Source organism: Oncorhynchus masou, chromosome 15 (assembly GCF_036934945.1).
Source record: "Oncorhynchus masou masou isolate Uvic2021 chromosome 15, UVic_Omas_1.1, whole genome shotgun sequence".
NCBI lineage: Eukaryota > Metazoa > Chordata > Actinopteri > Salmoniformes > Salmonidae > Oncorhynchus > Oncorhynchus masou.
In genome coordinates, this window is record NC_088226.1 from 48245733 (window position 1) to 48260507 (window position 14775).

General features: G+C 48.7%; 1 protein-coding gene across 1 annotated transcript in view; it reads right to left on the reverse strand.

Moving 5' to 3' along the window:
* Positions 1-4075: 4075 nt before the first annotated feature.
* The window catches only part of ralgps2 (Ral GEF with PH domain and SH3 binding motif 2), a 99315-nt gene continuing 88615 nt past the window's right edge, over positions 4076-14775 (reverse strand). The window contains exons 16-18 of the mRNA XM_064989513.1: positions 9620-9701; positions 7832-7923; positions 4076-7752 (exon numbers count right to left, since the gene is read on the reverse strand). Of these exons, the coding sequence (XP_064845585.1) occupies positions 7723-7752; positions 7832-7923; positions 9620-9701 (204 nt within the window). The 3' untranslated portion in view covers positions 4076-7722. The remainder of the gene's footprint in view (positions 7753-7831; positions 7924-9619; positions 9702-14775) is intronic.

A 14775-nucleotide genomic window follows, 5' to 3' on the forward strand; every position in this document is an offset into this window, starting at 1 on the left:
CGCCGCCACCTAAATCTTAAAGAGACCAGGACCTATTTAATTGAAGACAATGTATTCAACATTATGGGGTTTATTAATGTCAGGTTTCGATTTAGACACCAGGTAGCGCTGTTGTGTTATAATTAAGCAGTCGTCACATAAGTAATGCACCTCACTGCATTACCTTCATTTCGATATGGACCTAGACATAGGCCTACTTCTCTAGTGAGAGTCTCCCAGTAAAAATGGTTTCAGTTCAATAAATCCTGCACACCTGGGTTGAAGAGAGGTCTGTGTGTGCATGTGTAACAGTATAATTTTAACCCGTCCCCTCGCATGAACCAGGGACCTTCTGCACACATCAACAACAGTCACCCTCGAAGCGTCGTTACCCATCGCTCCACAAAAGCCGCGGCCCTTGCAGAGCAAGGGGAACTACTACTTCAAGGTCTCAGAGCAAGTGACGTCACCGATTGAAACGCTATTTACCGCACACTACTAACTAAGCTAGCCGTTTCACATCCATTACACATGGTGGTGTGCGTGAAACCATGCATTACTGTAGATGTGAACCATTATAGCATAAAATCTTATTAGTCACATTGCCGCATACAACAAGACCTTACAGAATGCATACTTACGAGACTTGGCGCTCCGGCACCACTTGCTGTGCGGTAGCAGAGAAAACAGTCTATGACTAGGGTGGCTGGAGTCTGACAATTTTTAGGTAATTCCTCTGACACTGGTATAGAGGTCCTGATGGCAGGAAGCTTGGCCCCAGTGATGTACTGGGCTGTTCACACGACCCTCTGTAGTGCCTTGCGGTCGGAGGCCGAGCAGTTGCCATACCAGGCAGTGATGCAACCAGTCAGGATGCTCTCGATGGTGCAGCTGTAGAACCTTTTGAAGATCTGAGGACCCATGCCAAATCTTTTCAGTTTCCTGAGGGGGACTAGGGTTTGTCGTGCCCTCTTTGACTGTCTTAGTGTGCTTGGACCATGTTAGTTTGTTGGTGATGTGGACACCAAGGAACTTGAAGCCCTCAACCTGCTCCACTGCAGCCCCATCGATGAGAATGGGTGTGTGCTCGGTCCTCTTTTTCCTGTAGTCCACAATAATCTCCTTTGTCTTGATCACGTTGAGGGAGAAGTTGTCCTAGCACCACACGGCCAGGTCTCTGACCTCCTCCCTATAGGCTGTCTCATCGTTGTCGGTGATCTGGCCTACCACTGTTGTGTCATCGGCAAATTTAATGATGGTATTGGAGTTGTGCCTGGCCGTGCAGTCATGAGTGAACAGGAGGGGATTGAGCACGCACCCCTGAGGGGCCCCTGTGTTGAGGATCAGCATGGCGGATGTGTTGTTACCTACCCTTACCACCTGGGGTTGGCCCGTCAGGAAGTCCAGGTTCCAGTTGCAGAGGGAGGTGTTTAGTCCCAGGGTCCTCAGCTTATTGATGAGCTTTGAGGGCACTATGGTGTTAAACGCTGAGCTGTCGTCAATGAATAGCATTCTCACATAGGTGTTCCTTTTGTCTCGGTGGGAAAAGGCAGTTTGGAGTGCAATAGAGATTGCATCCTCTGTGGCTCTGTTGGGGCGGTATGCAAATTGGTTTAGGGTTTCTGAGATAATGGTGTTGATGTGAGCCATCACCAGCCTTTCAAAGCACTTCATGGCTACAGATGTGAGTGCTACGGGTCGGTAGTCATTTAGGCAGGTTGCCTTTGTGTTCTTGGGCACAGGGACTATGGTGGTCTGCTTAAAACATGTTGGTATTACAGACTCGGACAGAGAGAGGTTGAAAATGTCAGTGAAGACACTTGCTTGTAATCCGTCTGGCCCTGCGGCCTTGTGAATGATGACCTATTTAAAAAGGTCTTACTCACATCGGCTGCGGAGAGCGTTATCAGTCTTCCGGAACAGCTGGTGCTCTCATGCATGTTTGTGTCATGCCTCGAAGCAAGCATAGAAGTAGTTTAGCTCGTCTGGTAGGCTCGTGTCACTGGGCAGTGCTTCCCTTCGTAGTCTGTAATGTTTTGCAAGCCCTGCCACATTCGACGTCAGAGCCGGCATAGTACGATTCGATCTTAGTCCTGTATTGATGCTTTGCCTGTTTGATGGTTCGTCGGAGGGCATAGCGAGATTTCTTATAAGCTTCCGGGTAAGAGTCCCACTCCTTGAAAGCGGCAGTTCTATCCTTTAGCTCAGTGTGGATGCTGCCTGTAATTCATGGCTTCTGGTGGGGTATGTCTGTATGGTCACTGTGGAGACGACGTCATCGATGCACTTGTTGATGAAGACAATGACTGTGTGGTGTACCCCTCAATGCCATCGGAGGAATCCCTGAACATATTCCAGTCTGTGCTAGTAAAACAGTCCTGTAGCTTAGCATCTGCTTCATCTGACCACTTTTTTATTGAGCTAAGCCCTGGTGCTTCCTGCTTTCATTTTAGCTTGTAGCAGGAATCAGGATGATATAATAATGGTCAGATTTGCCAAATGGAGGGTGAGCTTTGTCTGGATGTGTGGAGTATAGGTGGTCCAGAGTTCTTTTTCCTCGTTGCACATTTAACATGCTGATAGAAATTTGGTAATACGGATTTAAGTTTCCCTGCATTAAAGACCCCGGCTACTAGGAGCGCCACCTCTGGGTGAGTGTTTTCTTGTTTGCTTATGGCAGAATACAGCCCATTCAATGCTTTCTTGGTGCCAGCCTAACTGGTGGTATGTAAACAGCTACGAAAAGTACAGAAACTCTAGGTAGATAGTGTGGTCGACAGTTTATCATGAGATACTCTACCTCAGGCGAGCAAAACCTTGAGACTTCCTTAGCTGTTCTATCCTGCCGGTATAGCGTGCAACCAGCCAGCTGTTTGTTGATAGTGTCGTCGTTCAGCCACGACTCCGTGAAGCCTAAGATGTTAGTTTTTAATATCCCGTTAGTAGTTAATAGTCCGCATAGCTCATCAATTTTATTGTCCAAATATTGCATGTTTGCTGACAGAAAGGAGGGAAGTGGGGGTTTATTCTTTCGCTTGCAAATTCTCAGAAGGCACCCTTAATCTCTGCCTCTTCACGCAAATCGCGGGGATCTGGGCCTGTTCCCGAGAAAGCAGTATATCCTTCGCGTCGGGCTCGTCAGTCATGAAAGGAAAAGGATTCTGCAAGTCTGTGGTGAGTAATTGCAGTCCTGAAGTCTAATTTGTTTTGGTCATAAGAGAAGGTAGCGGCAACATTATCTACAAAATAGTTTTTGCGTTGTTTAACTTAGCAAAAAAACAATAGGTTGGGGACACGTAAATGTCTGCCTTCGTCTCCGGCCCCATCCTAGATCTACAGTAAATGCTGTGTGTGGTGGGTTAACTATTACAGCATATGGATCTTGTGTGTGTATAAAACTGCATCCCAAACAGAGGTCTCCTGGTGTGGTTTTGTGTATAGAGTCACCATCACTACAGCTAGTTAAGTTCCGCTAGGATTACTTAACCACTGCTTTCCCCAAACACACACGGAATACAGCAAAGACATCGATGGCCCAATCAATGACAGCATACGGCACAAAGCATTTCTTCATAGCCCGCTCTGACCAAGTGTAAGGAGGCTTCTAGGGTCACAGTTCCTGCTGAGCACCAACACACCCAAGCAGCCCCCTCCCAGTCCAGCTGCACACATCTGCTCTCCGTAGGTCAACACTGTGGAATTCACAGCTGCATGCCAATCTAAAATGCCCTCCTCTGCTTCTTGTCAATAGTCGACATTAGCCTCTCCAGGCAAAAGCTGCATCCCAATAGTCTAAGTGAAAGAAGAACTAGACAGGTGAAAACCATTTCCCCAGTTTGCCATATTGCTTTCACTAGTTTTGTGTTTTCAGATCCGTGTTGACTGAGATGCAGCCTCTGTCTGGGACTTCCAGTGTCCTACACAACACAAAGATTGCCCAGGGTTGAATAGAAACACTGTCGCCACTCATTTCCCTCTAAAAAGCATGAAGTGACTAACTCGGTTTACAAGGTAAGTCAGAGAATGGGAGTTAAATTTGAGTTAAATTGTTGGGTTTATTTGAAAGAGACAGTCAATTGAAAAACCATTACACAAGTTCAACAATTCAAGTAGGTTTTTATTTCAGTAGGAAAGATTACACATCAATCCATACCTAAAGTGTATTAACACTAGTTTAAGCACACACATACACATTTTTCCTAACCACATGCCCTGTCCAGGACATTTAACAGGTTGTGGTAAGTAGACACTCCTGGTCCGGCACACATACACCACATTTAGCTGAAACCATGTTTATATAAATGAAAGTGAACCGAGGGGCAGAGTATAAAAAGGGCAGTGTGTTTATTGGTTATCTGGCTGAGACTCAGGTCACGTCACTCAATTCAGAGGTCATAGTTCAAACCCGGGTCACGTAACATGGGTGAGTCCTCACTAGGGGTCGGAGTACAGGAGGTAGAGGGATAGCACATGGACACACCCCACAGGTCATGGGACATGGACAAAGCTATGTGACGTCGTCAACACATCATAAACATCACTCTCAAACTGAGCCATATAGAGCACATAGATGTATCTTTTAGAAACTGATCTAAGGTCTGTTCTACATTTTCCCCTAATGGTTAAAGTTCAGATTTAAAGGGAATTAAGTTGACCCTTGAGCTGCGGGCAAATTCTCCATCCTACAGCACACAAAAACACCACTACACCCCCCTCTCATGTTAACCACACACCACCCAGTCATCTCAGCTGAACTGTTAAAAAAAAAAAAAATGAACACTGCAGACAAATCCCAAAAACTTTACTCTTGACAGTAAATAATACACAGCTGGTTGTGTATTTGTACATGGACACAAACTGACATTGATATTTCAAAAAAAAAAAGCCCACCATAACAGATTGTAAAAACTCACACTCCTAACCCTTTCCCTATAGGCATCCACATCCCTCACGTCAGCACTGTGACACTACACGGGAGCATTCCTGTCTGCCATTTAATCTGCCGCTCTCTTCAGCCTGCATTGAAGCCCTCTATGTCCAAGGGAGAGAGATGTGAAGGAGAGGTCTGTGAGAGGGGAAAAAGGAGAACAGAGAGAAAGACTACTTTCTCCTCTGCTGGTCTTCTGTGGGGAGCGTCAGTCTGCCGGCTTCTCTGTACAGCTCCTGTTGCATCAGTTCACCCCTCTATTTCTACTATATCCTTCCTTGTTCAGTCGCACTCCACACAGAATATGCTATACCACATTCTATACAGATTTACCCACTGCTCAACAGTGAAGAAATGGCAGCCATGAGGCTCTGTCCGTCTAATGCTTTCTAGCAGGTAAACAACAATTATTTTTACACTGTTGTACTACCTTCCTCCTTTATAACGCTACCCCTCTCATTCCTTTCTTTCTCTGGCTTCCTCATCCTCTCGTCTGTGTATGACATAGCCCTGCGGGAGTCTTGCTATTAATGGAGCTGTAGCTGCGTGTGGTACAACGGCTGGGAGCTGAGGAGCAGAGCACATCGGAAATGAGCCTGAAATGGAATATGTAGAAGTTGCCCTAAACAACAGCTCTCGGATCAGATTACACCAACTCCAATCTTAACCATTAGGGGGTGAATACATATCTGACCTTGTATCAATGGTTATGGATAAGTTCTACCTTCTCCCATTAGCTTAGCCTCTACAGGACATAACAGACAACTGTTGCCGCACTGGCCCATGGGAGTTGGAGTCTCTTGCTGCTAGAGTACATAGTGTCAGTTTGAGGTGTAAGGAATGTGATGCTAACTTGCTGGACCTCTATGTAAACAATAGACATGCAAAATATATGGACAGATGGGAGATGTAAACCATTGTTACAAGTCAGGACCTAACCTGACTGTCAGGTTGAGATGGAAACAGTCAGGTGAGGATGCAAGTTAACGCTTTACTAGTGGTTTAAGTCCTTTCTGAGAGTAGTATGAGAACGTGACCACACCATCCTTTCCCAACAACGTATTCATTTAAATTGTTCTAACTAACACTTTCTCACAAATCGGAATAAAAATGTGTGTTTGGTATATTGGCACACACTCAGGGTTGAGTCCCAAACCAATGTCCCAAACCATACACACTCTGGCTGGGTCTACTTCAAATTGTTAGCCCCTCCCTCTAGCTCATACTCATTAACTGTTCACAGATCTGAAAGGACTGGATAGGTGTAAGCAATATGGAGGAAGTTTCTCTCAGCCAATTGGAAGGTTAGGTGGAGTCATCAACAACTTGCGTACACCTATCTATAGCTTTAATTGAAGATGCCATGAGTAGTGACCAGGCGATGGGTCAAGAGGATGACATGGAACTAGGCAATAGAGCAGTAGATCTGTACCGTAACCCTATGTGACAAACTCATAGTTGAGAAAACAAAAACACTACACAAATAAAATCGAAAACAAGTAAAGGTACAACATGTTCAAAATAAAGGGAAGAGGCCAGAAATGAAATGTAACAGACAATTCAAATAAGCTAGACATGTGCAAGTCATCTACAGGATAATACTGCTGATACGTCCAACACAACAACACCAAGGTCACAGAAAACAATAACCAACAAAATAATAATTCAAATGGATTCTGAATGGCTCCCGATAGCTTTGTGTGTGTGTGTGTGTGTATAAAACACTCAGATGTGTAAAGCAGATCAGGTCAGAACCTGTAGCTCCCTCTTATGTTCAAGCAATAACAAAAAAAGGAAGTGGTAGATAAATTATTTTTCTGGGGTTAACATTTCATCGTTCACGTTTTCACAGCTTTCAAGTCTTTAGTGTTATTGTGTGTACACGCGTGTGTTCTGGTGAATCTCAAGCTTTAACATGTGGACAGAGCAGACAGTGGTCCAGAGAGAACAACATATAAAGCCTGTTTATAAGAGCGATATAACTGGGTCCATACAGGTGGAATAGAGGAAAGCTTAAGAGTCTGGGTTTATCATTCCCGTGATGAGACTTACCATATATATAGTGTGCCCCCCCACCCCCCACACACACACGGTGAGGAGAGGCTCTGGAATATAAAACAGTAGGATACATTCAGGACACGTGTGTGTGTGTGTGTGTGTGTGTGGGAGTGGTTTCTGCTGGAATAGATTTGAGAATCAAAGCCCTTAATGTTCACAATGATGCAATCACACAGGCCAATCACACACACACACTCTCAGAAGGGGGGAGTGAATGTGTGTAAAAAGTGTCTGTTTTGTGAGCCCAACTCAAGTGTGAAGAGACCATTGGAGTCTTGTGTGTGAGGGAGTTTGTGAACCAAAGTGTGATAAAGGAGTGTGTTTGAAATCCCATTCCATTGGGTTAGTATTGTGTGTGTGAGTCCAGCCCTAGAAAGGGCAGAGTCAGTCTTCCACTAGAGCACAGTATGTCAAGAAGAGAGGGAGTGAGGGAAAACAAGGATAAATCATGTCCACCCATCCTTCCTTAAGAAGCATCCAAGAAAGAGGAGAGGAGACATCCCATAGTTCCACAGGCAAAAACAACAGAGCGAGAGAACGAGAGAGAAGTGGTTTAGGCCTTCATTCAGTAGTCAATGCCACCATAATAACCACTGCTTCAACACACACACACATGGGTCCTTAGGTTAAGGCAGTGGTGGGGCTCCAGTGGGTCTGGGGTTATAGTTTTGGGGTCATGGCAGTGAAAGCTCCTGGTGCTGAGTCACTAGCCCTCTTCCTATATTTTAGCTCTATCGCTCCGTCCTCTACAGCAGCACTCATTCAAAGGACATCAGATTGGCTGGGACCTGGAGAGAGAGAGAGAGAGAGAGAAAAAGGCATGAGAGCAGGTTGGTGTGGGTATGTGTGTGTGAGTGTGTGTGTTACCTGTTGTCTGTTGCTCTGGCAGGCAGCACTGAGGTGTTTGAACCACAGAAGGGCATTCATTTTGTTCCCTGCCTGGTATTTATAGGTGTTACCTAGGAAACACAGAGACACACCATCACAAGATGTCCCTGTAGCAGAAAACTGGGATTCAGCCCAGTAAGTCCAGTCGTGTACAGTTACACTACTTGACTCTCCCATCCCCATCTGTGTACAGCAGGAAGCTGCCGCAATGCAGAACATATGAGAACAGAGACAGTGTGTGTGTGTGTGTGTAGAGAGAGATAATACAGAGATGTCAGATATGACAGGCAAGCAGTCCACAAAGCAGACAGGGTTACTGCTGGGTCAGACAGACAGGAACCTGTGTGTATGTGTCCATCTGTGTGTAGGGATATTTAATACCGACCAAAGGCTGGTCTTAGTGGCAGCGTAATTAGTTACGGCATTGATTTGCCAGAGGAGGCTCACACAGAGATGCACACAGGAGCCTTGTCAGCAAAGTTGTATTCAAATGTTACAAGCAGTAGAAGTCGGACATTCCCCTTTTTTTATTTATAGTACCAGTCAAAAGTTTGGACACACCTACTCATTCAAGGGTTGCTCTTTATTTTGAGTATTTTCTACATTGTAGAATAATAGTGAAGACCTATCAAAACTATGAAATAATACGTGGAATCATGTAGTAACCAAAAGTGTTAAGCAAATCAATATATTTTATATTTGAGATTCTTCAAAGTAGCCACCCTTTGCCTTGATAACAGCTTTGCACACTCTTGGCATTCTTTCAACACTTTTTTGATTACGACATGATTCCATATGTGTTATTTCATAGTTTTGTAAAAGATTAAGAAAAACCCTTGAATGAGTAGGTGTGTCCAAACTTGACTGGTACTGTATGTAAATGTGATATTTACATTTATTATTTTCATAAATTTGCTAACATTTCTAAAAACCTGTTTTTGCTTTGTCATTATGGGGTATTGTGTGTAGATCGATGAGGGAAAAAAAAACATTTAATCCATTTTAGAATAAGGCTGTAACGTAACAAAATGTGGAAAACGTCAAAATTAAATCACATTTGCTCGCTTATAATTCGAATTTGGGATCATAAAATGTATTTAATGTATAGTTGATCAGGATCAGGTACCATCCGTCTTGAATATTTATGCCGATCAAAGTTCTAATCAAATCCAGACATATTTATATGGTTTAGAACAGGGGTGTCAAAGTCAAATGGACGGAGGGCCAAATAAAAAATTTAGCTACAAGCCGAGAAAAGGATTCTCTGGAACATTTGTAAGATACGGGAAAATATTAAATTACAGCAACCAATTGAAAAACGTTTTTCGAAAATTCAGGCTGTCCTGGAGGCAAAAAATGCCTGGGGGTCCGACCTGTACTAGATGGGTGTAACCTAATAAACTGGCCACTGAGTGTATTGAAACTATGGAAATATATTCTGTTTGATCAGTGATAAGTCTCCAGCCAACTTATTTTCACCAAAACCCAGCCTTTTCCCGCTCTGTCAGCTAAATGCCTTGAATTCTGGTTGTGAAAATAGCAAAAATATTTTTGAACCTCTGATAAAGCACTTAGATTTGCCATTGTGTTTGTTAAAATGATGCTCATGTACATGTGATTGCATTTTCAAGATAATTTGTATACTGCACGTGAATGTCAGAGACAGTGGTGGGGTGTGTTGATAAACAGGAACATGATATCTGCTGATGAGATAAGTGTCACCTGAACACTCCTGGCTCTTGATTGATTGATTGACAGGTATCTCACCGTGTTTCGAGTCTGTGAGCAGGAAGACGTCGGGATGTTCTGGGTCAAACATGATCCATCCATTTACACAACACTTGACACTCTTACTGCTAAATCGACTTGTAACTGAAGGGATGATGGAGAAAAGCCAAAAACTGGGAGGGGGCCACATTTAGAAATAATTTTGGATTATTATCGGATGAACAAGCATACTTTCTGAAATCTGGGCAATGTCAGCTCTGTTGGTACAGCATGGCTCTTGCCACGTCATAATAATGGGTTTGATTCCCGGGAATATGCACCTAAAAATTTTTCACACACACACACACAAGCTGCTTTTTCTACTAAAATGGACATGGTCCGTACTCTCTCGTGAAGAAAAAATGACATTTGATATTAAATGGTTCATATTTAAAAGTACCTTTTATTTTTCTGGGTTGTCATACATACGTTTTAAACTTTAGATAAAAGCATGCTGTTTTTGATTGAAATCGGGGGTGCGGGTGCGAATGAGGGGGGGGTATTTAGCGAAAGATCTCTTCTGGGCGGGGAAATAAAGACGGGGGAGGGAGGGCTTGAGGGCGGCGAGATGATGAAGATCATGGCTTTTTTGATGACGCGGGCCTGATGTGGGGAGGGCCTTGAGGCTGGGAGGGTGGGAGAGAATCTTCTTTGCGGAAGACCTTTGTTCCGGGAGATCTTGAGGGCGTGCGAACATTTTCGTTTCATTAAAGGACCTAGCGAGCAACCAGAGGGACTCTTTCAGCCTCGAACAATTCAGGCTGTCCTGGAGGCAAAAGCGACAGAAGACCTTTGGTACCATGGGGAGCTACCTCCGTGAGACACTGAGTGTATTGAGCTATGGAGGGGGTTCTTGTTTGCCCCCGGAGTTCTCCACAGTGTCCACCTTCCTTTTGCCATTTTTGATGGGCGATCTGCGAGATAATTTTACTGGATGCTGGACTGCTGTGCAAGAATGATTTGAAATGAAGCGAGAGTGCGATAATTGGGAGGCATTGAGATTTGCCATGTGTTTGTTAAAGGTGCGGTGTAAAAGATCTGCGTATAGAGACCGGGGAGCTGCGGTGAGTGAGGGCCGGTTGATGAATAAACTAGGAATCAAGATCATCCGGGGATGAGCGTGTAAAAAACACTTCTGGCGGGCCGATTGATGATGGTAGGGAGTGTTCGAGTCTGATGACGCTGACATATGGGGAGGGCGGGATGACACGTGGGTTTTGCGGGAAATACGGGGAGACTCTGGGAGAAAAGTGAGGGCGGGGGATGGGGAGGGCGACATTTGAAATAAGGATTATTATCGGGGGAAAATATTAAATCTACTTGAGCAACCAATTGAGCGAAGACGTTTCCATGCCGTCAGCGAATAATGGGCTGTCCTGGAGGCGAAAGATGGGGGAGGTACGGGGTAACCTAGACTGGGGACCTGTACTAGATGGGTATACCTAATAAGCTGACTGAGTGTATTGAGCTATAAAGAGACGGGGAGGGAGTGAGGGTCAAGATGATGAGGGCACCAACTTGTTTATTCACCAAAACCCAGCGAGATGATGAGGGACCGCCAGATGATGAGGGAGGGCATAATGATGAGGAAAATAGCAAAAATGGCACCCCCTCCGATGATGAAGGAGGGAGGACATTTGATGATTAAAGGGTTCGATTGAAGAAAAGTACCGGGATGATGAGGGAGGGATACGGGGCGAATGTTGAGGGATAAAGGGCACTCGAGATGATGAGGGAGGGATTTGGGCGAGTGATGAGGGAGGGATTGGACGAATGATGAGGGAGGGATTAAAGTAGTCAAGATGATGAGGGAGGGAGGGAGGGCGGCGAGATGATGAGGGAGGGAGGGAGGGCGGCGAGATGATGAGGGAGGGAGGGAGGGCGAGCGAGATGATGAGGGGGGAGGGAGGGCGAGCGAGATGATGAGGTTTTGAGGGAGGGAGGGCGAGGGATGGAGGGAGGTTTCTGAACAACTTCTAACATGATGAGGAGGGAGGGCGAAGATGATGAAGGAGGGAGGGCGAGATGATGAAGGAGGGAGGGCGAGATGATGAAGGAGGGAGGGCGAGTGATGAAGGAGGAGGGCGAATGATTAAGGAGGGGAGGGCGTTTGACTGATTTAACCTACACAACATTACGAGACCTTCTTCAGGGAGGGAGGGCGATGCGAGATTGATGACTGAAGGGGTCGAGATGACATGATGGAGGGAAACGGGCGAGATGATGAGGGAGGGAGGGCGGGCGAGATGATGAGGGGATTATTATCGGGCGAGATGATGAGGAGGGAGGGCGGGCGATACTTTGATGAAATCTAGGGGAAGACAGATGATGAGGGAGGGAGGGCGGGCGAGATGATGAGTTGGTAGGGAGGGCAACAGCGAGATGAATAATGGGAGGGAGGGCGGGCGAGATGATGAGGGAGGGATAGGGCGAGCGAGATGATGAGGAGGGAGGGCGAGCGAGATGATGAGGGAGGGAGGGCAGCGAAATGATGAGGGGAGGGCGGCGAAATGATGAGGGAGGGAGGGCGAGCGAAATGATGAGGGAGGACAGGCGAGCTGCTGGGGGGAGGGAGGGCGACGAGATGATGAGGGAGGGAGGGCGAGCGAGATGATGAGGGAGGGAGGGAGGGCGAGCGAGATGATGAGGGAGGGAGGGGGTTCGAAATGATGAGGAAGGGAGGGAGGGAGAGGCGGGCGAGATGATGAGGAAGGGAGGGACGGAGGGCGGGCGAGATGATGATAAGGGGAGGGCACTCCATGAGGGAGGGAGGGCGAGATGATTTGGGGGAGGGATGGAAGCGAATGATGAGGGACAAGGGAGGAGGGCGAGCGAGATGATGAGGGGAGGGAGGGAGGGCGTCAAAAGGGAGGGATTTGGGCGGCGAGATGATGAGGGGAGGGAGGAGGGCGAGCGAGATCATGAGGGAGGGATGGAGGGCGAGCGAGATGATGAGGGAGGGAGGGAGGGCGAAGATGATGAGGAGGGAGGGATGGACGAGCGAGATGATGAGGGAGGGAGGGATTGCGAGCGAGATGATGAGGGGAGGGCGAGGAGATGATGAGGGAAAGTTGATGAAGGAGGGAGTGGAGATGATGAAGGAGGGAGGGGGCAGATGATGAGGGAATCGGGAGAATGGAGGGATATTGTGTTTTGATGAATGGAGGGCGGCGAGATAATAGGAGGGATGGAGGGCGGCGGAGATGATGAGGGAGGGAGGAGGGCGAACGAAGAGAAATAGGGATTGGGAAATGATAGGGAGGGAGGGCACTACTAGATGAAGGGAGGGATTACTTACATGATTAGGGAGGGGAGGGCGGGCGAGATGATGAGGAGGGATGGAGGCGGCGAGATGATGAGGGAGGGAGGGGCGGGCGAGATGATGAGGGAGGGAGGGCACGAAAATGATGAAATAAAGGGAGGGAGGGCGAGATGATGAGGGAGGGCGAGATGATGAGGGAGGGCGAGATTGATGGAGGGCGAGATGATGAGGGAGGGAGGGAGGGCGAGATGATGAGGGAGGGAGGGGAATGATATGATTAGGGAGGGGAGCGAGATGATGAGGGAGGGAGGGCGGGCGAGATGATGAGGGAGGGAGGGCGGGCGAGATGATGAGGGAGGGAGGGCGGGCGAGATGATGCCAGGAGGGAGGGACTACGAATGATGAGGGGGGAGGGCGGGCAGATGATGAGGGAGGGAGGAATGGGCGAGATGATGAGGGAGGGACGAGGGCGAGATGATGAGGAGGGAATCGAGATGATGGGGGAGGGATGGAGGGCGGCGAGATGATGAGGGAGGGAGGGCGGGCGAGATGATGAGGGAGGGAGGGCGGGGGGCGAGATGATGAGGGAGGGAGGGAGGGCGAGATGATGAGGGAGGGCGAGATGATGAGGGAGGGCGAGATGATGAGGAGGGCGAGATGATGAGGGAGGGAGGGAGGAGCGAGATGATGAGGGAGGGAGGAGGGCGAATGATTTGAGGGAGGGAGGGCGGGGCGAGATGATGAGGGGAGGGAGGGCGGGCGAGATGATGAGGAAGGGAGGGGCGGGCGAGATGATGAGGGGAGGGAGGGAGCGAGATGATGAGGGAGGGAGGGCGAGCGAGATGAGGGAGGGAGGGGAGGGCGAGATGATGAGGGAGGGGGAGGGGGCGAGGATGAGGGAGGGAGGGCGGGCGAGATGATGAGGAGGGGAGGGAGGGAGGGCGGGCGAGATGATGAGGAAGGGAGGGAGGGAGGGCGGCGAGATGATGAGGAGGGAGGGATGGAGGGCGGGAGCGAGATGAGGGAGGGAGGGAGGGATGGAGGGAGGGAGGGAGGAGATGAGGGAGGGATGGAGGGCGAAATGATGAGGGAGGGAGGGCGACGAGATGAGGGATGGAGGGCGAGCGAGATGAGACGAGGGCGAGGGATGGAGGGCGGGAGCGAGCGAGATGATGAGGGAGGGAGGGCGAGCGAGATGAGGGAGGGAGGGATGGAGGAGCGAGATGATGAGGGGAGGGAGGGAGGGCGGCGAGATGATGAGGGAGGGAGGGAGGGCGAGCGAGATGATGAGGGGAGGGAGGGAGGGCGAGCGAGATGATGAGGGAGGGAGGGAGGGAGGGCGAGATGATGAGGGAGGGAGGGATGGAGGGCGAGATGATGAGGGAGGAGGGAGGCGATGGAGGGAGGGAGGAGGGCGAGATGATGAGGGAGGGAGGGATGGCGAGATGAGGGAGGGAGGGCGGGGAGATGATGAGGGAGGGAGGGCGGGCGAGATGATGAGGAAGGGAGGGAGGGAGGGCGGGCGAGATGATGAGGAAGGGAGGGAGATGATGAGAGAGGAGGGCGAGCGAAATGATGAGGGAGGGAGGGAGGCGAAATGATGAGGGAGGGAGGGCGAAATGATGAGGGAGGGAGGGAGGGCGAAATGATGAGGGGAGGGATGGAGGGCGAGATGAGGGGGAGGGCGACGAGGAGGGAGGGAGGGCGAGCGAGATGATGAGGGAGGGGAGGGCGAGCGAGATGATGAGGAGGGAGGGATGGAGCGAGATGATGAGGGAGGGAGGGCGAGCGGATGAGGAGGGAGGGAGGCGAGCGAGATGATGAGGGAGGGAGGGAGGGCGAGCGAGATGATGAGGAGGGAGGGAGGCGGCGAGATGATGAGGGGAGGGAGGGA